Here is a 24,488-nt window from a genome sequence, read left to right as displayed (position 1 = left end):
TGAATGAAGGAGCCAACCAACCCAGTGCCTCCTCCTCCTCCCCTTCCTCCTCCTCCTCTCCCTCCTCCCAAAACTGGAGCGCAGGATGCCCAGGTGCCACCAGCGAAAAAAAAAAATGACAGAAACAAAAAGGTTTCGAAATCAGATCAGAAACAGAACAGAAACGGATTCAACAACTACCTTTCTTTTCCAGTCCACAAATTCCCCCCACCCATGCCTCCATCTGTGTGTCACCGTGAATACAGGAAGAACCAGGGGTGGGTGCCAATCCCTCACCTCGCTCGCCGTGTGCCCTCCCTCCCTCCTTCCTCCCTTACGTGTAATACAAACCTCGTGATCACCCATTCAGCAGTGCCTGCGTCTGCTGCTTTGGGGGGGAAAAAAATAATAAGCCGGCTCGCGGAGGGGCAGGCAAAGCAAAAGTGTCCGGGAGACAGACAGGTGTCGCGGAAGTTTACACTTGCATCCGCAAGCCGCATCCATGCGCGTCTTTTCTCTCTTTTGTTTTTGCCATTATCTGGGATAACGTGAAAGAGACTGTAACTGGCGGTCAACCTGCACCCGCTGATCCTGTGTAAGTGATTCTCCACATCAACTCACCGGGTGAATGTTAGCCTCTTAACAAATAGCAGGAACTGATGGAGACTGAAACATGAGCCGCACTTGTAAGGTGCCTGCTTTAAAAAAAAAAAAAAAATACATGTATGATCCACATGCTCGGCGCGTGCTTGCACACCTTCATAACGAAAATGCGTGTTTTCTGTGAAATTTCTCTCATCATCTCTTCATTGGCGTTTTGCTGCAAAAAAAAAAAAAAAAATCACTCGGATTCACTGCCCACGGCGAGCTGACATTTGTCACCAGCAGGATTTCTGCACAGATGTTACCGTTCAGTCACTGCAAGCGTGGCAGTCTGAATGAGATGAGTGGGTGCTGGTTTCAAATGAGGCAAATGCGGCATGTTTGCGGGATGAGGTGGATGTGATCAGGTGGATGTGTGCCTCACAGTCCAGAAAAAAACTAAAAAAGAAACAGGGTCGAGGATGCGCAGGATGTGACTCAAACACCTTCTAGATTCAGTTAGATTGGAGCTGTTGGAAATTAGGTCGTGTTTTGTCTCAGACCCATGGTTGCAAAAAATCTTGAACCCAAAGGAATGCAAGCTGAAAATCCTTATTTGGCAGCCCCCTCTGTGTGTGGGTGTGCAAGGCAGGTGAACTGGTCTCTGAGCAGTTTTATTTCAGTTGTTTTGTTCTGTGGCGGTGGCTGTCACCTGTTGACAACAATACTAGGCAAGGCTAATCTTGGGAGGCTTTATAGGGAGACACCAGAAATACATTTACCCACATACTGGATGAATCAGTCTGCTATTCTTGAGTAATTCATTCAAGGAAAAATAGAGATCACTCAGCCAGAATTACAACCCATTCTTAGTGTTTGTGTTACAGCAGTTCTCAACACTTTGTCACATGCACGGTGACTCAGAGGCAGATGCAATTAGCATCTGTTTTGATTTTAACACTTAAGATCAAAATGTGTTTGCGTATACAATATACAGAGTGTGTGTGTGTGTGTGTTCACAGTTCAGCTGCAGCACTCTCACCTTGCCATCCTCCACTCTTTCTCTGCATAGAGTGGTAATTGGGCAGGTAGTGATGGATGTGACACAGCAGGTAGATGTCAAACAGTGACAAATGATCAAGGGCTCTTCCTCATACTGAGCCTCCGGTGAGGATTTCAGTGTTCCCACTGTCTAATATTGGGGTGGAAGTGAAATCTAAATTTGGTGTTTCTTCACACGGAGCGAGTTAAAAGGCCATCTGATAACCTACACCTGCTTGTTAACCACACCTGTATCCATTATTTTCTAGTCTACATTGGTTTTTTTGGTTTATCTGCAAATTTTTGGCACTTTGGGACGTGTCACAGTGGGAAAAGCACAGGCGTACCTAATACCACTAATGGCGGCTCTGCTCTGCTCCAATGACCCAGTAGGCGCTGACAGGGTGCCACAGGCCTAGTGTTCAAATATTAGCAGACACCACCGTTTGTGGAAATTGCCAGTCACACGCATTTACTCTCTACAGGACCATTAACATGTGACAGCTGCTACCAAATTTTAGCATTTAAAAATAAATAAATAAATAAAATGCATCATAGAATCATCACAGTCGTATCTCTGTTACAGTAAAGATGGTTTAAGTTACTTCCCATAAGCTGTAGACTTTTGGACCACTGACTATGGTTCATAAAGCTCACTATTAACTAGCTTAAAGGAGCTATTTATAACTTTTGCTATTGCTACATGGCCAATTTTGGCATTAACAGCCCTTTACTTAGAGTAAATGTTGTGAGTTCAGCATCAAATTCCCTTGTCAACAGTTGTCTTCAGCAGTGGGAAACAACCTTTTGTTTTACCTCCTTCTCTTCTATATGCTAATCACCTAGCCCCGGCCTGGTTGACCTGTCTCCTTGTTTTTCAATTCCCAGTCGCTGCAGTGTCTTGTTCTGCTCCTGAACAAGTGGCATTGCTCAGAGGATGTATTGTAACCCCTTGTCTTGCTAAGGCAATGAGGGCTGTGGCTCCCAGCAAGATGGTAAACAGCTGTGCTAATGCTAACATTTCTGGTGTAGCACTTGCAAACAGCTCCTTTAACTTTTTTTTTTAATAACATCAGCCTTCTTTCTTTGTCTCATCATATCCTTTGAAACCACTGCAGCTTTGTTTCAGTGGTGACAAAGACGTAAAATAGTGATGTCGGACGGTGCATAGCTACAGGCTGTTGGCCTTGTACCATTATGGCTTTATAAAAGCGATATCAGACATCATTATGTTAAAACTGCTCTTCCCTCAAGGATGTTAAGTGTGAATAAGATTCCTTGGCTGATTGATATTCTCATAAATTCATTGCTAATGACAGGCCTGTTCACACTTCTTACTTTACAGGCAGTCAGATGGTGGAACAGTTGGAGGAATGAAAATCTTGAGCGCAGTATATGTGCCCTTAACTGAACGCTGAACTACATAGTGCACTCTCTTGTTGCTTCTTATCTCTCTCTCTGATGAATCCCCCTGGTTGACAGAAAGTGGTCATATCCCGGATTGTGAAAACAACTTGAGCACCTACGTTTCTGCTGTAATGTGGTTGTCGGAAGACAAGTGACCAAAGAGTCAAAGAAAGGCTGTCTGCGTGTGGCTTTTTAAGAACTTGTGGTGACCTACTCCCGACCCACATAATTCAGGAAAATCACTCACACACACTCCAATCCAGAATAGCCGTAAATGCAGATTTGCAAAGTCAGTTGACTGTATTCACCTTTAGTCCAAATAGTCATTTCAGTGAAGCCGTTCTCAATCTCCTTCCCTCCGGCTGTGACGAAACGCTGATCCAATGGAGAGTGTCTAAAACAAGCAGTTCATTTAGCGCTTGGCTGCACCTGCCCTTTTAGTGCTCCAACAGGGCCTTGTCCTCGGTTTGCACATCCTCTGCTACCTATCTGAGGTGATAGACAGCGGCAGAGTCAAGTCCTCAGCAGCACCATGTAGGACGTGGTGGTACTTTGGATGATTTAATACGAGTGTGTACATGCTTTCATCAAAGTCGTGTTTGATTGATGCACATGTCCTTTCATGGAAAAGACAGGTTTCTGTTCATTCTCCACAGAGATGCATCAGTGTGACCTATTTTCCCTCTGAAGCCACTCTCTCTTTCTTGGCACTTAGAGTGTCAGTCTGAACATGTTGCTCTTGTAATCTGACAGTATTACATTGGTGGGCTTCTTGGTGGGCTTCATTGTAGTGCCAGTCAAAGTGTGACGGCAGTGACTGAGGTTGTGTTTTTATTATTTTGTTAGAGTTGTTGTGTGTCCTCTAACTCACTTGTCTTTAAAATGAATTTATTTACAGATTGTTCAGAGTGCTAAAATGAAGAGCTGCAGAAGCATTTTACAACTCTCATTTCTAATTACCTGGCTCATTGGTACCTGTATAGTCGACTGCAAATTTACAGCGCAAATCGAAATCACCATAGTTCCCGACATGCAGCTCTGAACCCTCAGACTGAAACGCCAGATTCTTGTGGAGAAAACGAGTTGCAGCGGCTGAAAGCACCACACGTTGACAGAAAATAAAAGTGAAAATAACACGTAGAATAGAATGAATGTGGTTGAGTGAGTGTGACAGTTTCAAGAGCAGAGTTTGGTTAAAAATATTATGAATGAATCATAGTGAGACAAAGAAAATTAATCCGTACTCAGAGAAAAGACACCAAATGATGTGTGTCAGGGATTCATGTTGAAACATATCAGGTTAGGTTAGTGTGGTACTTTCAAATGACTTTTCATGACACTACATTTGCAGATAATGTGCAAATATGGGAATGTTCAATGTGTGGTGTCTGTTTGCAGTCGCCCTTATTTTTAGTGTAGTAGAAGACAGTTTAAATCTCTCTGAGGTAGAAATCTTACGACCTGTCTGCACTGAGAAGACTGAGCAAATCAGTGAAGCACTGAACCACTGAGGCGACGTCAAATCAGCATCGGTTTAAGTGGATTTTTCTGTTGGAATAGTCCACACTCTGCTGTGTATACACTGATAGCTTATCTGTGCCATTGTTGAGGGAGTGTTAGTGATGTTGCAAGGTGGTGACACTGTTCACAAAGGGAGTATGGATTTGAGACAGTGTGCATCTATCTGTTTGTTTGTGTACTGTAGCTATACATCCAGGCGTATTTGTCTTGCAAATTGTCACAAGTGTGCGTTGTTTTGTTGTGAGTACAGTGTTTGTTTCTGCCCCCAAGTCTGTGTCACTGAAGCTTCAGAGACAGACACTGAGACCTTGACACCACTCACTATAAAAAGAAGTCCTGAATAATTGCCTTCCCTTGTGGCTATACAATAATGGCCACAGTAATGGTGCATTAATCTCCTCTATACATTAGGAGAGTGAGAAGGACCAAAGACAAATGCTGTGTTAGAGCAGCCATTTGTGGTTCATGTTGTGGAGTGGATATGTTATGGGCTGACATTCACTGATGGATTGGCATTATTCTAAAATTAAATCCTTAAAGAAACAGTTTAATGTTGAGATGTTGGATGATAATGATGCCACTCTCATATCTGTCTGGTAAATAAAGATCAGAAACACAAAGCGAAAGCAAGTGGTTGCTTCTGACCAAGAAATACTCAGGTTCATAAATACTCATAGAAATGCAATGTTGTTTTTACACTTAAATTTTTGTATTAATCAAACAAATGAGATGTTGTCTAAATTGTGTTCTTTATATTCTCCAGACCAGACATCAACCAAGCTACAATTAAAGTCACTTAAAGGGATAGTTCAACATTTTGGCAAATTGGCCCATTGCCATAATCCCTATAGTCATAGCAGTAGGTTTGTTACCTTTAATTGCTGCTCAGAGCTACGCTACAGAGGCTCATGGGATTTCTTGGTTTGCCTCATCAAACTCATTAAATACAAAATATCCAACAACTCCAAAATGCTCTGGTGGACAAGTTGTGACCTGCACATTCACCACGCTATGAGATAATAACGGAACGTTACGAGACAGAGCTGTTTTTGAGGTAAATTCATGCAAAACTGCTGATGCACGTTCCCGTCGAGCAGTTTTGCATGAATTTACCTCTAAAACAGCTCTGTCTGGTAATGTTCTGTTATTATCTCATAGCGTGGTGAATGTGCAGGTCACAACTTGTCCACCAGAGTGTTTTGGAGTTGTTGGATTGTGTATTTGATGAGTTTGATGAGGGAAACCAAGAAATCCCGTAGAGTAGCTCTGAGCAGCTCACGGCTCTGCTCCACCGTTCTAAAAATAGCTTGCACCGGCGACAATTAAAGCTATGACTATAGGGATTATGGTAATGGGCCAATTTACCAAAATGTTGAACTATCCCTTTAAGTTGCTACCATGTGATTGCCCTATAGATATTTACATTAACACACAGTTGAACAGGTGTATCCCATAGTGGTGATATATGATTTGTTGGCTGTGACGTCTCTGTAGTTCTGTGCTTCATTTAATATATGTTCTCACAAATCACCAAGAATTTGGATATTGCTCTTTGCTATTTCAATGTTCAGCCCTCATACTGTAGGCCCATGCTGACACATATGCTGGCACACATACATATGCCGTCCATAAAGTGTGTATTTTAATATTTTGCATGTAAAATGCGATTCCTGTCAGACATGACAGCAAGGTCGTCTGAATGAGGAGCATTTGTGAATAGTATTGTGACAGCCTGTATTTGCACTGTGTGATACCAGATGTCTGCGATGGGGAGATTTTACAGCTTTTTTTCCACTGTCGCTGAGAATGTGACAAAAGCTCTTCCTCACACTTTCACTTGTGTGTGTAATTGAGTATGTGCGCGTTTGTGAGAGCTTGTGTTTGCGTCCCACTGATACAAATGACTGTGCCAGCATCTGATGGAGATTTCTGTGAGGATGAAATCAAATGATGATTTAAAAAACAATATTCCTCTGGTTTCCCCCAGGAGCTTTTCATCAAAATGACAACCACTCTTCAATTTCAGAGCAATGAACTGAAGTTTATTTTACTGTGTAGAGGCTCTATAATTTTAAAAGATGTCTTTGGATTAAATGGAGCTGAATCCCACAGACACAAATATAGAGGATATATTGCTTCCTAAAGTTTGAAACATAATACATGATATATAATATATAATATATAATACTGCTATTGAAATGTATAATGTGACAAAAGTTGAACAGCAGTCTGTCCTGGTACAGGCCCGTAGCTGCAGTCGGGGAGTGAGTGATAAGCTGAGTGAGAGGAGAGGTGCTCTGTCGATGAAGCTATTGGCCCAATAATAGAACGGACATAATTGTCTGGCACTCTGAGTCATCATAGCTCACTACACTGCCAGCGCTCTCCCATCTTGTTTAGACTCTGCAGTTAATGGACCTTCTCCTTCTGTCCATCTCCACATCTTTCTCTGCTTCTCTCCTCCCCCTGTCATCCCTCTGTTTTTTTTAATTTTATAGGCCGCCCTTTGATCTTGCCTCTCTGTCGTCCACCTTTCGTTCTCCATATCCTTTCTTTACTCCCACCTCTGTCTGACCTGACTTCTGTCTGTCTGTTTGCATCCCACGAATAGCAGGTATCAGGTTTGTTTTTAAGCTGATCCAGTCACAAACTAAATCTGCTGTATCCTTTAAAACTGAACCCATTTGCTGTAAAACTTTTGTCTCCAGTGTTGTCCATCAGATTGCTTTCACATGCTGGGTATTTGAATGTCTTGTTTGGATTTTTTTTTAAAGTTAAAGGGATAGTTCAGCATTTTGGCAAATTGGCCCATTGCCATAATCCCTAAAGTTTTAGGAGTAGGTTTGTTACCTTTAATTTCTGGTGCAAGCTATTTTTAGAACGGTGGAGCACAACCGCGAGCTGCTCAGAGCTACGCTACGGAGGCTAATGGGATTTCTTGGTTTCCTTCATCAAACTCATCAAATACACAATCCAACAACTCCAAAACGCTCTCCGCAGTGTAGCTCTGAGAAGCTCACCACTCGGCCCCGCCGTTCTAAAAGTAGCTTGCACCGACAAATAAAGGTAACGAACCTACTCCTAAAACTGTAAACTGTAGTGTGCACCGGATCATGGCCGAGTATAAATGATATGTTTACAGTAGAACACCTATGATGCCATGCTCTAGAGAAGATGCCTGATTTCAAAGAAAATATAAATACCAGTAAGTGACAGGCTGCTGCACAGAACCATGACATTTTGTTATCATGTAAATATCACATTTGTGTTTGTTGGCACGAGACTGACGTGCGCCTTTCGCAGCTGTCTGCATGATTTGCATGTTATATGCTGAAATAAGATCTTATCGCACTAAAAACTGGACCTGTTGGCTACTTATGTACTTCCTTATGTTTGATTAATAAAAAAATAAGCAGTGAAACATGAGCTAAAATTATGTCTGCACAAAGTGTCACTACAAGCCTCTCAGTCAAAGATGGCATCATGTAGCACTTATTCAACACCCTTTTATTTAAGTCTGTGTTATCAAAGGGGCATATTGTCATTGTGACGTAGCATTAGCTGAAAACATTGCCTAACAGAGCCTCACACAGGCAATGACTGCTTACTCATTTTGTTTTTATGTCACCAGAAAAAGGCACCTCTGAGGACCCTGATCAGTTTAATCTTAATTAAGCTTGAATTAATTGCATGGCTGTTGTATTAAACTTTGTTCACATAGTTAATTGAAAATCACATTTTAAGGACCCTGACTTCTCTGTGTAGCAAAAACAAATGGCCTTAAGGCACCACACAAATATCACAACAATTTGAATATATTTCCTTCGACAGGACAGCACAAGTAACAATTTCTTTTACAAGTTCAGTTTATTTCTTCCTTCCGGCGTTTGTTCAAGTATCAAATTAGCAATGACCTGAAACAGTAAGAGAACAAATCTTTCCAGGCACTACACTTTTGGTTTGGAAACATGCCGGATCCAATTTTCAGCCTCTCGGATATGGAGGTTCATGCTGCAGGCAGGCAACTGCACGGCGCCACAATATATTTTGTTCACGAGTCATTAAAGCAAACATTGCAGCATTATTTGCATGGTGAAATAATGACTCTTCAGTGTACCTTTTTATGCTGGGTCTCTGTTCTAATGGGTTTGCTGTTGTGAAAATGGGAATGTTCATTATATTATAAGCTGTGCCAGAGACCTATTGATGTTGTAATTTCTCTTCCTATAGAGGTTGATGAAAGTCATAAATTACTGTCAGGTGTATGAGAGCCCTCTCCGAAGTGGCTGCTAATGTTCAGTTCAGAAGAGGTGAATTGATTCCACAAATGAGCTCGACTGACACTGTACATTTCTCTGTCTGTGTCTCTTTCTCCAGGGTTGTCCCAGCCTCGACCCCCAGAGCAGCAGAGCCTGAGCCTCTCCTGCTCCTCCCGTCTTGCAGCAGCTCGGTGTGGTGAGACCAGGAACAATGGGTCGGAAACTGGACCTGTCGGGCCTGACGGAAGTCGAGGCGGAGCACGTCTTGAAAGTGGTCCAGCGGGACATGAAGCTACGAAAGAAGGAGGAGGAGAGGCTGAGGTGAGATGGGATTACCCTGCAAGCGATTTCTTTTTCTTCTTCTTTTCTCCTGTGTTTTCACACATTTGACACTCAGGGTGATTTGACAGGAGATGATGACATTCGCCTGTGAGCAGAAATGACCAGATATAGTGGTGAACAGCTGCCTCAGCTGTCAGAGGCACTCACCATGCATTGCCAGTGTTGTTTAGGGTTCAAATCACTGGAAATTATCTAAGTAGAAAAAAAAGCCTGTAAAAAATACCATACCATGCTAATTGACAGTTCACCAACCTGCCACTCAAACAGCTATAATCCAATTACAGTTTAGGGAATATAAATAGACAGACCTTAACAGACCTGTCAAGCTTTGGACTTCTCCACATGCCACAACAATGTGTATGAGCTGTAAGGGAAACACTCTAGTACTGTAAGTGAGCCAAACAGTGCACCCCATCCCCTTAGTATGTCTTCATCATCATCCATTTATCCTAGTAGACATGTGTGTTAAATTATTGTCATAATAAGTGTATGAATTCCTGAGTTATGGCCAAAAACGTGTTCTGCAAGGTGCTGCTGACGTTGACCTTTGACCTCAGAGCGCCAAATTGTAATCAGTCATCCTGGAGGTGTCCAATTTGACATTTGTGCCAAATTTATATATAATACATCTGGCCCTGGCTGGCGTTGACACTGAGGCATAGCAAAACATCTGCAGGCATTAAAAAGTCAGCTGGAGACGGAGATTTAAAACCAACTCACTGAATTTTTAGTGTTCGAATTATCTCGCCAGTCACTCGAGCAGCAAATCCAGCGATGGTTATTGTGACTGATTACTATGGATTTGCAGTCAAGATTTTCAGTAAGCCAAAACACTCCTGTCTGTAAATTGTTTATTTATACTACAGGCTCTATAGTTGCCATTTATAATTCATTCCATTATTCCATTTATTTATCGGAGCGTGTACATGAATTCTTGTTGTTGTGACATCTGACTGAAAGACGGGAGCGTCTGAGCTAAGCTACTATGGAGGTCTGAGCTGCAGACAGTGAGTTCATGGTTTGTTACCACCACAGGGTCTGAGGCTGGAAGGAGGAAGATGCTTGTCTGGTGTTTTCAGCTTCTGGGCTGTCAGGTCTGCAGGGTTCAGCGGGGCCAGGCCTCAGGGCTCTGCTACCATGTCACAGATTCGTACTTAACATGCGACAAGTGCTGGCCTGTTCCTCCTCCTCACCTCTTCTCCTTCACTCCCTCCTTCCCCTGCCTGCCCCTGTGACAGCCTGGAGTCAGAAGGGATTCGGTTTCGGTTCTGTGACAACCCTCTACAGGGGTTTGACCGTCCTATAAGTGGTTAGATCAGTGTCTCTGATTTGAGTTGTGGACAAATGAGGGGATTTTTAACATGAAAGCCCCTGAATATCTAATGTCACAACAAAATCCAAACTATTTTTTTTTTTTTTGCTGTATTTTAAATGAAGCTCTAGCCTATAATTTTGTAGACACAAGTATGTTCCCTTGACTACTTACCAGGCCCCAGGATTAGTTATTTTGTTGTGAAGGTTGATGTCTTTCTTCAGACTTGAACGGTGATCCTCGGTGGTTTTGTGTTCTTGAGTGGATGCCATGAGTGATTAGGCCGCTTCACGTTGAACGCAAAACATCTTAGCTGTACTCTGAGGAGCACAACAAAGTTGCTTCAGCAAGCGGAAAGCAGACATTGGTCTGTGATGCTTAAAACTAGGCTGATTTTCCCAGAATCAGTTTTTTTGGAGACAAAGACGGTGTATTCCCAAATTACTGGGCTGTAAAATGTTCTCCCACCAAGCTGTCATGAGCGATCAAAAATAAATGCATGCCTCTCAGGCTGTTGTTAGTGCTGTTTACCCCAGAAAGATGAGCAGATTAATGTTGATGTAATCACAACATTTCTTCATAAAGCCAATCATGCGATTTATTTGCAGCCTTATTGAGTTTTTATTTCTTGTTAAATATTCTAAAAGCAAAGTTTCTTAAGCAGATATTGGATTCATGCAAACTTTTATCTATTAGACTGCTGATTTATATAAGCTACAGTTACATGTTTTCCTTCTTCATCCATCAAAATGTGTTAGACTATTTTGTTTCCTCATCATCAGTGTGTGTCTCACCTCTCCATTCTGCTTTTGCAATTTATTCAGTGATGTAACAAGCTATTTAATCCTTTACTTAGTATGTAACATACTATAAATATCCTCAAGTACAAGTCTCAAAATATACCACAGAAATATGAGCAGTTAAAGATGCACTTTTTGAGTAAAATTCAAAAAATACCATAAATTACAGTACTACTTCTAAATACTATGAGTAAATGAATTGCCACCATCTTCAATTCAATTAAATTAAATCCTTTATTCACACATATAGAAGAGGTATAAAAAATGTTGAATGCATTGTTTCAATGGCACTTGGTGATCCCAGCTTTTCAAATGTGAATATTTGTTGAATATCTTAGTTGTCCGAATGTAAAAAAAAAAAAAAAAAAAACTTTTTTTTTTTTTTAAAGACATCACCTCTGGTTAGCATGTTTCCCTATTTTCTAATATTTCACAGACTAAGTGAAGTGAATGGCACATAAATAAGTGTTGAAGTTGAACTGAACTTCTTTCAGTGTCACTAACTGAAACTGAATTTTTGTAAGTATCCCTATACAGCCGCTCTGCAACCACAATCAATAGTCTGTGTTTTCACTAATGAATCTGTCCAAACTGAGGAGCAGTGTACGCCTGCTCCATCTCTAATGATATCACCCCATTTCATTTCTCTGCATTCAAATTGATCAACTGACTAATAAGCTCAAGTGTACAAGATTCACTTTAAGATTTGAAGTACATGCTGAGTTAATATTCTTATTTTTATTTCATCATAAGAATAAGAACATAATATTCTTTGTTTTGTTTTTTTCAATCACGTTTGTCTACTGTAGCTGATCAAAGGAAGAGTGATTGTGTGACATTATGCAATGCAGCTTGTTAAGACGTCTCAGAATAGAATGAAATTGCTCACCTCTCAGTCGACGCTGCTTCAACACAATTGGTCACGTTAACAGAGAAGAAAGCAGAAACCCATTTGCTCTTCACATGAAATATAAAGTACGTCACAGTTTACAGTATATGAGTAGGAATATAAAAGCTTGTTTACAGCAGATGGTGCAGGTAGCTCTCCCCCTCTGAGGTTTTCTCCTCTATGCATGACTGACATTTGTTTTTCTTCCCTGAATGAAGTCAGCCCTGCAGAGTTGTAAATTACCCTGTTGAAGGATTCATGGGATAATTTATAAGCCTCAGCTGGCACTTTAAATGCTCCATTTTAATTTTCCCCCATGCTGAATAATAATAAATATTGAAACACTTAACTGATATTACCTTCTGTCTCATAAATAATGTAACAACTATTTAAATAAAATGATGCACATAGCTATAAGCCTTGTTAAAGACAATCTGTTTTTTTTTCAAGTTCACCTAAAGTTTTAATGAGCAACTGCAGCTTGTTTATGTTGTCTCTGCACTTTAATGCCTATATCACCGCGTGAGGGAATTTTTATTACTGTATTGTATATTACTACTACATTTTAAAACTCTGCAACAAATGAAAATGAAAAATGACATTTTGAAAGATCAATATTCCTCCATAAGAAATGACTATATTGAGAGGGCAGGGCAGATTGAAGGGATTTAATGTGGTGTCTTCACTGAACTTTCCTTTAGGGTTTAGTTTTTTGCCTGATTAGATTGGTGCAGTGTAGTATTTTCTTGTTTTTATGGCCTGTCTGGATCTGCATCCAATTGCATTGATCCAGTGGATGAGACGGTCCTGATTGGCCACGAGTGGTGATGTTGCTGCGCTGACGCGTGGAGTAATTAAATGTTGTTTCTTTGCCTTAACTTATTTGCTACTTTCATGTTTCCACTCGGTCTTTTAATTAGATGTTCACTCTTATGCTGATGCCACATTACTATACTCTACTATGTATCCTGGCACAACTAAATGAAGCCTCTCTTAGTAGTTATTCATTTGTTTGAATTAAATGATGAAAAACATGTAGCCTACTTTACTATTGGCCATAAAAGCATACAAGAGACACTGTAGCATACAGTATATCCTCAATCAGACATATTTGATACTTGTCTCCTTGTCTTGTATGTTGTTAATGCGCTGACAGAGCTATTTGCCTCATTAACTCCCCTGTTGGTGCATGCACATTACACAGTGAGCTTGACTTACATTTCTCTGTTGTCTTTTACCTTCACCTTTGAGGGCTGCTAACAAGCAAACGTGTACGTTTTGTAAAAAATAAAAATTGAATTATTACACAGTAAAATATATCTGCGCTACAAATGTTTTATGAAGCATTTAACATATTTATTAGCCCTTTAGAATAAATTCTGCTGAGCACTGACAGTGAGCATGACTTTGTTTCCAAAAAAGGAGGAAAGAGAAACATATCAAAGGATGTCTAGAAGAAAGTTGTCGATGCGCCGTCTTTTCTCATAAACTTGCAATAGAGGCTTTTTTCTCCTGTATTTCATTAGGATCTATAGACTGAGGTGTCGGCTCTGTTCTTCATGATTCTCTTGGTCATTTCTCCTTTGTTCTGTTCTTTGTCCTTGTTATTATCTTACATGTTTAAAGTTTTCTAATGTCTTTAAGTGTGAAGCCCATTTTGGAATATAAAAATCACTCCTTAGTAACTTGTGTTTGCACCCTGCTTGCTCTGCATGCTGATGGGTGAGAGTATGATTCAGCCAATTAGAGAGGGTGAACAGCTCAACCTCTGGCCTCCACTGTCTCAGTGGCCATCCAGCTGGAGAGGCTCATTATGAAGCAGCAGGAAGCTCAGGGGAGCACAGGCGTGGGTCTACTTAACAAACAGCACAAGCACTCCCAAGGGAAACAGACTGGGAAATGCTTATAGATAGAAATAGCTTCCCCACCATCGCCACTTTGTGAGTCGCTGACAAGATAGCTGGAGCTCCAGGCAGCTACTGGTGACTCTTATGGGTAATTTGCTATTCAGTGTGAGGTAGGTAGGACACTCTTTTACACACATGTGTCTGGCAAGTGCTTGTATGGATAAGCCAATTACTGTACCTGTATAACGCTCACTCCAGAACTCAAGTCAGTTTCTGCTGCTGTGACAAGTTGATCCCTCCTAAGGATATAAAGACTCCGCTTCGCCTGTGAGTGTTGAATAAGGCCCAAAAATAATTTGGACACTGAACAATGTTCCTTGGATAAGTCTTAATTATCTGTGTAGCTTTGGGGCCGGTACCCACTGCAGTCATTCCTTCTCCACTGTAACCTTTCTGTATGCTCAAGAAGGCAGCCCCTGCCTCATAATAATTGCACCTGATTATCAGAGGGTGATATTTTGCATCAGTAGTTTTCATTTATCAGTTAAACTGTGAATGTTTTGCAAATAAGTCAACGTCGTGTACAGATAAACGAGGCTAAGCACTATAACTGCAGATCTTTTTTTTTTGTCTTATCAGAGATGTTAAAGCTTTAGTCAAACCAGCAATTTTATTGTAAGACTGACTTTGCTTTTTTTTTGCTTTTTCTTTCCTCTTCTTTATGTCATGTGTTGTTTATTTTAGCCGGTGGATGTGACAGGCAGGCATGGTACAGGGATCAGGAGTCACACCAGGAGGCCAGGATCTTTTCTGAAAGAAGGTGGTGGAATATGTCACTCTGTCAGGAGCGGAGCTGACCTCTATTTCCTCCTGTATTTATCCTCTCGCTTCTCTGTCTGGAGACACGCACACAGAGCAAGAAAGAGGATGACTTAAACGGGGGAAAAAAGATAAAAAAGTATGATTTCTGTGCTGAGGTACAAGTCTGCCAGGTTGTGCTCGGCCTAAATGCCTCTTTATTTTCCGTGATCGATAAATTGGTGTAATTTGATTTCGGAGCAGGAGCAGTCGGAGGATATTGCCCTTTGTTGCAGGACACTCCCTTTGGGCTTCGCTGCCATCCTTTCCATTAAAGCAGCACTAAATGGGGACAGATCAACCCCCCACCGTCAGGGCTGAGGTTATGCAGGCCGAAGGTCACGTCTGCTCAGATTTCAGTTCAAGGCTTAATTTATTAAACAAATGCAGTCAGTAGACATCTGCAGGATATTGAATAATCCATTGTGTAACAGTTTGATTATGTATTTCTTGAGCGGGCTCTGTGTCCCAGACTAGTGAACTCATGACCCCAGCTTCTCTCCAGAAACCGTGTAACTAGTCGATTGCAGCTTTATGGGTGTTGCATAGCTCCATTGTGTGAAACAGGCGTGAATTATTCCTTTCTTGTTGTTGTCAAAGGTGTTTATTCTGTGCAATAATCCAGTGTTGGGGTCCTATGTTAACATGTGATGTTCTCTCACATGAAACAGCCCCAAAGCTGCTGGGATGTAAAGTGCAACTTCACTTCCACAGAAGACTCTTTACAATGAAACAGCTTTGTGTGGATAATCAGCTCACCTCCCTACATCTTTAGCGTGAATGTATTTTTATGTCACGGCCAAGGGAGCAGGTCTTGATGGAGTTAATTTTGCAGTCGGCCTGTTGTTGTGGCAGTTGTGTTCTCTTGGCTTTGGTTCTGTCTTGGTGCGGATTAGCCGTGTTATGTGTGTGTGTGTGTGTGTGTGTGTTCGATGTGGGTTATTTGTCTGAGTCATGTTGATGTGGATTGTTTTTGATGTGGAAGTGCTGTGTGCGTACACACTGATCTCATCAGCACCGAGTGTGTACGTGTGTTTGTGCACGGTGAGCAGGAAGGACAAATCTCTCTGACCTTTTTTTCTGAAGCCACATTGGCAGGTGTAGTAGCAGTATTGTGAGTCATCACACTTTCACGGTCTGCCAGGGGTAACATTATACATAATAGATACAGTACCAGCAATATCCATTTACCCTCGCAGTGCGTAAATGGATATGGGTACAGATGAGTTTTTTTCTTTTTTCTTTTTTGGTAGACACTTTTTGGGTGTTCTTTGCCTCTTAATAAACACAGACAGTGAAAGTGAGTGATGGCAGAGAGAAAGAGGATGACTGTTGTGCTCAAGCAGAACGTATATCACGCTCTCCTTTGAGGCAGGAGCTGGTTTTCTTGTGAACTTGAATGTGAGCAGATTTATAAAGGTCAACATGTAATACACTGCAATAGGAAATGTTAAGCATGTGTTTGCATGTTCTTAATAAATTACATTTCAAGTGACAAAATAAGCACCAACGCTCCCCGTATTCCCTTTGCTGTTTTGCAGTGAGGATTTGAAGCCATATGGAAACAGTGAGCTTCCTTGCTGACTTCTGATCAGCGTGGTGATGCTTCAATTTTCCTTCATGTGTTCAGGGCTGTTGAGGTGATCTGTACAGCTGCCACAGACTCCGTGATTTCTAATTAGTTTTTAATATGGCCCTTAGTAGATGATATTTAATATAATTAAACTTAATTAGTAGACAGAAATACAGCCCCCCTGACCATAGTAATTATACATGTGCATGCTTACGCATACATGTGTTCAGTGTCTCAGTCTCAGTCGCATTCACTCACTCACACATTTATCCGAGATGCAGCAGCTCTTTGTAAAAATGCATTTTCTACAGGAACATCAAAACTCTAAAGGTCAAACTATTTTTATCATCCATGTACTGTAGGATACTGTATATATAATATATTATAAAACAGCTAAGAAGTGCAGTAAAGTATGTGTAAACCAGGCGTCTGGAGTGTTTGTTGTTTGTTTGTCTGATTAAATACTCATTTTACTGGTGGAGAATGGTTTATGGAAGCAGTTGCAAATTGACTTCCCACTTTATAGCCTGCATAATGAAATCCAAGATACATTTTGAGATCATTTAAGCTGCATAATGTATGTAAATGTGTCATATTAAATCTAACTCATGGGAAGTCATTTGGTGGGGAGTCTGTTCAACTCTACCAAGCCGGAGAGACATGTGAATAATTTGTCACACAAGCCACTGTTAGTTGAGCATGAAAAGAACCTCGCTGCTCACATATTCCACGTGCACTGAGCGAAGACATACGTTCTCTCCGTGCCTTTGACTCTCCCCAAGCCTACAGTATAGTGTCCAAAACGTACGATGCGTTTGCGGTGTCTGATGGAGGGAGATTCTGATTTCCCCCGAGTGTGACAAATCAGCAGCTGCACAGCGCCGCCGTCCTCTGGAGCTGCTGAGCCCACGGGATCGGCTGATGAGATAGTGAAAAATAATCCACCCCGGCTACTTGTGGCACACTCGCTTTCATAGCTCATACGCCGCTTTAGCATTTCCAGCTGACTGAATTGATAGGTTTCTCCTCAATAACCTTGCCTCTGCGTGAATGTGCAAGGGGCGTTTTAGACTTTGCTCACTCAGGGTCATGTGGAGGAGAACGGATCACCGCTCAGCCTTGTCTTCCACCAGATGAACCTGTATACATTTCCACCTAGATAAAGTCAGGAGTTATCGGCAGGAAGACGACGACAGTTCCTCGAGGAGAAATAATCTGAGCTGTTACTTTTACATTTGTCCGGGTCTGCTGTGATTACTTCTGCTGCTGGCCAAATGTCAAGTGCTGTTTTGAGTTAGAGGAAAATAGTTGGTCGCGACAGGGAGATGGTGTTATCTCACCCCGCTGCCTCCTGAATCTGTCTTGTTTTCTACCTGCCCAATTTTTCTCATCGGTCTATAATTCTATGTCAACATCTGCTGCTGTTCTCTATTTTCCATTGTAGTTGTCAGGTCCTGCCTCAATACAGTAGATCCTCATTAGCAGTGCCCATGCAGGTTGTGCTGAGATTGAGGTCAGTATTGGAGGAGCTGCTCTCCGTCCAGGGGGAGTGAGGGAGTGAGTGATGCTTGGCAGGACGGCAAGAAGACTTCCCTTTGTTTGAATAATTGCTACTCTTTTCTCGCCCAGTCTGGCTTGTCATTACTGCCCAGACCAAGAGACACAAGGCTCATTCATCCCATTGGCCTTATCTGCTGTAGTGATATTGAAGTGAATGAACTGCACCGGCCGTGTTAATTTGAAGAGTTTTTTTTTTTTTTGCGCTGTTTGCAGGGGTTTGGCAGTAAGGCACGGTTCAAGTGCTCAGACAGACACAGTCAGTGAGTTACCCACTGTCTCAGAGAGGGACTGTCTTTATGGGAGTTCTGTATGAGAGAACGTGAAGGATCCTCAGCGGGATTAGAGTTTGAGAGCGGGCCAGCCGCCAGGCAGTACACTCTGTACAGGTGCAGTCAGGCTCATTACAGAAAATGAAGCCTCCTCCTTCCTTTTGTGCCACCGCTGCAAGTGTGGAGTTCTTTAAACCTCTCTGTATTCAGGTAATATACTGCCTCTGTTCCAGTTGTCTTCTCCTTCCACTCAGGTGTGTTTTCTGCCGTCGCACACAAACATTTCAGTCTGGCAATACTGAGGGAGGCGTCTCCTGTGGGGAAGGAGAAAATGGAAAGTCATTGCATATAAAACTGCATCAAGAGTTTTCAGATATATGTTTTTTATTATTGTCATATAGCCTGTGGGCCTAAAAAAATTAAATTTTCTTATATTACTCTTGCCTTTTCATTACCTCCACTACCTTTATGTTTCCATTTGTGTCAGTTTATTTGCCAGCAAATGGTACTGCACTGATTTGCACTGAACATGAGGTCAAATTTTTCCTGTGAGTTTTTGTTATGTTGTTTGACATTGGCACCGGTGGAGGTCTGTGCTCTCTGAGTGTCCTTCTGTTTTCATTTTCCCTCAGAGATGGAGTAAAGAATCAACAACTGCAGAGAATAAAAATGTATAGTATGAAAAAAAGGACACTTTGTCAAGGATTTTAGAGCTGAATGTCAGTCAGTAGAAGAGAAAATGCCACACATTTGTTGATTCCAACTTTTCAGATGTGAGGATTTGTTACTTTCAGATGTAATATCTTTTGCAATTTTTAAAATCAGTCTCTTTTTCCCCCTTTTTTGACATTTTCCAGACTTTATACATTATATCCCAGTGCACCTTGTGAAAATTAATTTCAAAGCAAGGAAAGAATTTGACCTTCCCGGTTAGATTTGCTTCACGTTTGTGAAATGCGTCGTGTAGGCTATAAGTGTGCTGCAGATTAAAAAAGATTAAGCAGAGTTGTCCTTAATAACCGGGCTTATTAGCATGCCTCAGTCTGTGGACCAATTAAGTAGAAAATGCTTCTTTCCCAGCGTAGGCTCTTGAACTAAGCAATGCATCAGCCGAGGCCTGTAGCCAGCACTTTGTTTTATATCACATCACATCATCAGTGATGGAGCAACTGGAGAAAATCTGCAAAATGCTGGTGTCAGTAAAATTTCCTGTCTCGTTGAACATCACATCCACTGAATTGCTCCAGCCTCTTTAAACCCAAACTTCAAGAGATGCCCCCAGAATGGAGCATGAAAGACGTAGAGGCTCATTTGTAGTAGTGGTTAGTAGAGAAGTGCTGAGGGTGGAGTAGGGGGATGTGTTGCCTCATGTTAAAGACCTCTCTGGTTTATTTTGGACAGCCATCGATCCTCATTTACTCTTCCAATGAATCTAGTGCCTGTGTTTATGTGCATGTGCGTGTGTGTGTGTTGTGGGTTGGCTCCTCTGTCTCTCTTTGAGAAAATGTGCAGAATTCAAATCTCCCTCTGGACGGCTCCTGTACTTCACCAGTCAACACAACACGGTGTATAACACACACTTTGACACTCAGTTTAATTTCTTTTTTCTTTTTTCCACTCTCCACTTGTCTCTCTTGATCTCTGCCTCTGTTCACCTTCCACTCATTTTACTTGTCATACAGTAGAGAAGTGTGTCACCATCAATATTGTCATGACAGCACTGTGATGTAATGTAGCTAACGTGCTCATATGGTGCATTAAAACCACAAGAAAACACATCTAATTAAAACAAAGCCACTTTATTTTCTCACTCTCATAAGGATTATGAACTATACTTAAATTGCCTCTTAAAACACTTTTATGATTTAGTCTTGCTTTAATGCACAGTTCTGAGGTTTGGTCCTGGTGTTGTTACTTGTTTTTATGTTTTCTTTAATACAGTTTTAATGTTATGCATCTTGTTATTGCTTTTTTATTATCATTCTTTTCCTTTGCTTTTGCTTTTTGAACTACTTGAGTGTTTCGCAGTTCTAGTTTTTAAGCCATGTAAAGCACTTTATAGAAAAGTTATTTTAGTATAAAAGTGCTGTATTTAAATGAGGTCTTGTGGTGATGCAGCTATATGTTGGTGATGATGAGAATTGTTCGTTTTCTTTGTTTTCATTCTACTGAAACTGTTTATATACAATGGATGACTACAGAAAATGGTCAGTGCACATTTTAAAGGGTAAGTGTAATAGAGAGCATTTAGTTGCATCACCCTCTGAAGAGCTTCGCTGTCTCTCTTCTCTGTTCTTGCCCATAATTCCTTTTGAAAGGACTCTGAAAACCTAATGAGTCTCTGGGTATTTGTTAACTCTTCAAACGTGTGTGCGCGTGTATGTGTGTGCATGTGTGTGTGCGTGCACAGTACTGTAGCTCCAGTTTTCTCGGAGCCCGACTGAAACGCTCCCTGTGAAAACTAAACAACTCTCCCTACACTTCTCATGACCTTTCAACCACAATCAGAATAAATACAGAGAGGGACACATACCAGATCATTGCTACCTCCAGTTTATCCAAATTAAAGATGTCTAAAGCAAAGTGTTATTGTTAGAAACTTGACTAACCACTGTCTCACCCTCTAATCAAAGTGAAAATCCTTTAAATTCCAGGAAAATTGATCTGAAATCGACAGAAATCTGGACTTAAAGATCTATTTGTTCAACAAACAATCATATCTGAGGCATTCAGTGACATTAGCTGAAACCAGAAACCCACTACCATGTCGTAAACAACATGCAGTTTGACTTGAGTTGGCCAGACAGACATGAAGACTTTATCCATGACTTGTAATCAAAACAAGCCAATAATGACAGTATAAAGTCGTCCAAAGGATCTACATCACCACCATTAAGCATTACGGCGGTCTGAGGTGAGGAGGAGGCGACGCCAACCTTTATGGTACAATATGATGGCCAATATCGTCCTATTAATGAAGATGTATTTAAAGCATTGATCAGATAAATGTGCTGGTTTGGACTTCAAAGGAGAAGTTGAGTATTTTCCGCTTCATTTAGAAGAGGAATGAAGTTTCCAAATTTCTTTTTGATTGAAGGCAGTGATCTAAACCTTCTGCAATCTCTTCAAATTCATGCTTTAACCCTTCATTGCAATTACCTCCTGTTTGCTTGAATACCTATAATTTTTCTGAACATGCTCCATTATCCAACTCAAACACTGCTCACTCACTCTCTATTGTTTTGTCGTCTTGCGGGTGCCGCTGTGCCACCGGTGGCCGTTTTTTCAAGTAAAGCGTGTGTTTCCCAGGGGAACCATTGCTGGTCGAGTGGCTGGTTTCTGGAAATTATGAGTCACAGCCGGGGCTGTGGTTGACTCGCCCTCCTCTGTTTAATGACTGCAGGAGTCGTGTCTTCTGATAAAACTGTTGGTTTGGTAATAAACCAGCAGGCTAAACACAGATCCTCCTTTTTCATGTGTTTACCGATGGCGGATCGTTGGAATTCAGTTTACCACAGAACCTTTTAACCTTTACTCCATACAGTAGCTGTGAAGTAGCCTTGTAATCAAAACACCTTTGAAAGCAAATTTGTGCTTCCCTCATTCAGCTCCATTTAAATACCTGAAGCTGATAATATCTGACAGATTATTTTGCTTTAGGTCTCATATGCTTTGCAGTATGGCAGGTGTGTGATTCAGGATATAGGATCTCCTATAGATATAGTACTTAGCCCTGACCAAGGTCTCCCACTGCACTGAGGCTTTATTGAAGTCCCTTTGGAGAAAAGTGTCTGCAAATGAGCAAATATATTGTAAATGTTATGGAAAAATAACAGTACGTAAATATATCTCAATTGATTTGAGCCCCAAACATTGTGTCAGCAAAATGTGCTCACTAGTGGTCTTTTATGGCTAAACACAAATCCAGCAACTATTAATCTGCCACACTGAAATGTGTAGTTTGACTTATGTGTGATGGATTCTGCTTCTCAGTTTTTGAACCCATTCTCTCGTTCACCTGCGGATCCAGTGTCATGTATACGCTTGTAGCAGTCAGCCGCAAAATATAGACTTCCTATACGGAGCTTTTCCACTCTCTGCCGTCTGTCTGAAACTGTCTCCAGAGGACAGGAGATAAGCTTTAGCTGAAATGTGAAGTCTGTCTCTGATGTGCCGTTTGTTGAGGAGAACGTCGACAACCAAGGACGGGAGGGAGAGAGGGAGAGAGGGAGGGAGCGAGTGAGAGAGAGTGAGAGGGATAGATGGTTAAGAGTTGGAGAGAGCGAGTGGGAGAGGACGGACAGGAGAGAGGAGGAAAGACAAACTGTTGGTGGATGTTTTTCATCCGCCCTTGATGAGACACAGGAGATGCAGATGCTGTGAGCTCTGCCCCATTAGCTGAGGCTGCCGCTGGTTTGTTCCAGCAGCAGCTGTGTTTGTGTGTGAGAGTAGAAGAGTTGTTGATCAAATTTACGCTTTAAATATGTGTGTGTATGTGTGTGTGTGTGTTTGAATAGGCACATGTGTATTTGTATAACGCATCATCGAAGGGCTCAGGGAGATATATGTGTGGTTTTCATCTTCTACCTGATATAAAAATGAAGACGTATGGAGCAGCATTTATCTCTAACTATGATTAAGTGCAGAGAGTGAAGGCCTTCCCTGGAAGCATATTGCATTAGATATAGCTGCTACTGTTTCATCATATGTCTTGACATACTTGTGGTGATTGATTATGGAGGACTGATTAGAAGTCGCCCCCTGCTTTGTAATTTATTGAGATTGTATTTTAGGGATGCAGCTCCAGTGGGCTGGATGGCAGGAACCCAGTTGAAAGACAAAGTATGTGCTGTCTTCCTCTGCTGTCACAATCCATCCGAACGTGTCTTCTTCCTCTTCTCTCAAATGACAGCTCAATTTTTTTTTTTGGGAGGGGGGGCAAGCATACAGCAGGATGTGGCAAGATACCACAGAAAGGAGCTGAGACTGTAGCTGTAGCTTCTGTATGGGATGAAAAACACGCCGTAGACTCGTCGCACGCTTCTGGTTTTGTCACCTGATCGCTCCTGCTGCTTCTCCATAAGCAACTTTCTCTTTCTGTTTTCACTCTTTCCATCTCGCCCCGTTGATGATGGTGGTTTTGGCAGCGCTGCTAATACCTTCCCCTGACATATATATTCCATTTTTACAGGCTGAGTACCCCGTGTTGAAGCCGGTCCAATATCTCTCGCTTTCACCTCTGTAGTCCATCACTCCCCTTGTAGTGTTCAGCCATCGTAAACACCAGGGGCTGTGCAGTATATCACGGGGTATGTGGATTAAGCCCCGGGTGCACTGCTCATCTCCTGGCACTCATGACTCCAGTGCTGGATCCCAAACACACTACATCTGCAATTACAGTTGTGGCCAGGTGAAGGAAAGCAGTGGTGTAGTCGAGGACATCTGGAGACATGAGGACGACATATGCAGACTTCTCTTTTTCATTTAGGGAAACCCAAAGTCTGTTGTTCCAATTGAATCTAAAGCCTGATTTTATTATTATCATGTGAGACTGTGCAGGGTGAGCAGCAGTCAAATTGACTCTGTCGATTCCCTCTGTTTTATTGGAGACTGATTGTGTTTTACGACTGTGTCCTCTCTCTGCATTGAAGGCTTTGCACAGCTGCACCGCTCGGTTGCCAGGTTGGGAGAAGCTAACCCAAATATGTTAATGGAGCTCTGCCGCTGCTCACCGAGAGGTTGCCAGGCACGACCGCAAGCTGGATTGTGAAAGTGAAAAATAGCAAAAGAATACGTCGCGTAAGTGGGTTTATGATCTGAAATGAAACATGTGATAATAGCACACAGTTCAGTGTGTAAGTATTCAGACTATTTTGTTTGGTCTCTGGCTCCAGCATATCTGAGAGGAAACACTGAAAAGTGTAAAGTGCTGACTTTCAGCTTTATTTTGAAGCTGTTTACATCCGCATCCGATGAACTATAAAGAAATGGCTTTTTATGCATACCTCCTAAGGGTATATAGAGCACTGCTCCCACGGTTCACCTAATATAGACATGAACACCCCCAAACACCCTTAAAGCAGAGAGTCAGCACTTTAAAGCCATTGTTTCTTTTCATATCCAGTGAGCTGGAGTGGAGCCAAAACAATGAAAAACATATCACCGTCCTAATTCTTATAGACTGCGCTGCTGGCAGCACGGTACTCAGAGAAAAGTGGCCTATTTGTGTCCAACAAAACATTGTTCCCC

At 41.7% G+C, this 24,488-nt stretch overlaps 1 protein-coding gene across 1 annotated transcript in view; it reads left to right on the top strand.

The window, feature by feature from the left end:
- Window positions 1-9,000: 9,000 nt before the first annotated feature.
- myripb (myosin VIIA and Rab interacting protein b) overlaps window positions 9,001-24,488 on the top strand; it is a gene marked incomplete at both ends in the record, with an annotated part of 92,425 nt that continues 76,937 nt past the window's right edge. The window contains one exon of the mRNA XM_083995336.1: window positions 9,001-9,110. Within this exon, the coding sequence (XP_083851462.1) occupies window positions 9,001-9,110 (110 nt within the window). The remainder of the gene's footprint in view (window positions 9,111-24,488) is intronic.

This window comes from Trachurus trachurus (genome assembly GCF_905171665.1).
Source record: "Trachurus trachurus genome assembly, chromosome: 20".
In the NCBI taxonomy this organism is placed as follows: domain Eukaryota; kingdom Metazoa; phylum Chordata; class Actinopteri; order Carangiformes; family Carangidae; genus Trachurus; species Trachurus trachurus.
This window is presented reverse-complemented; position numbering and strand designations above follow the sequence as displayed.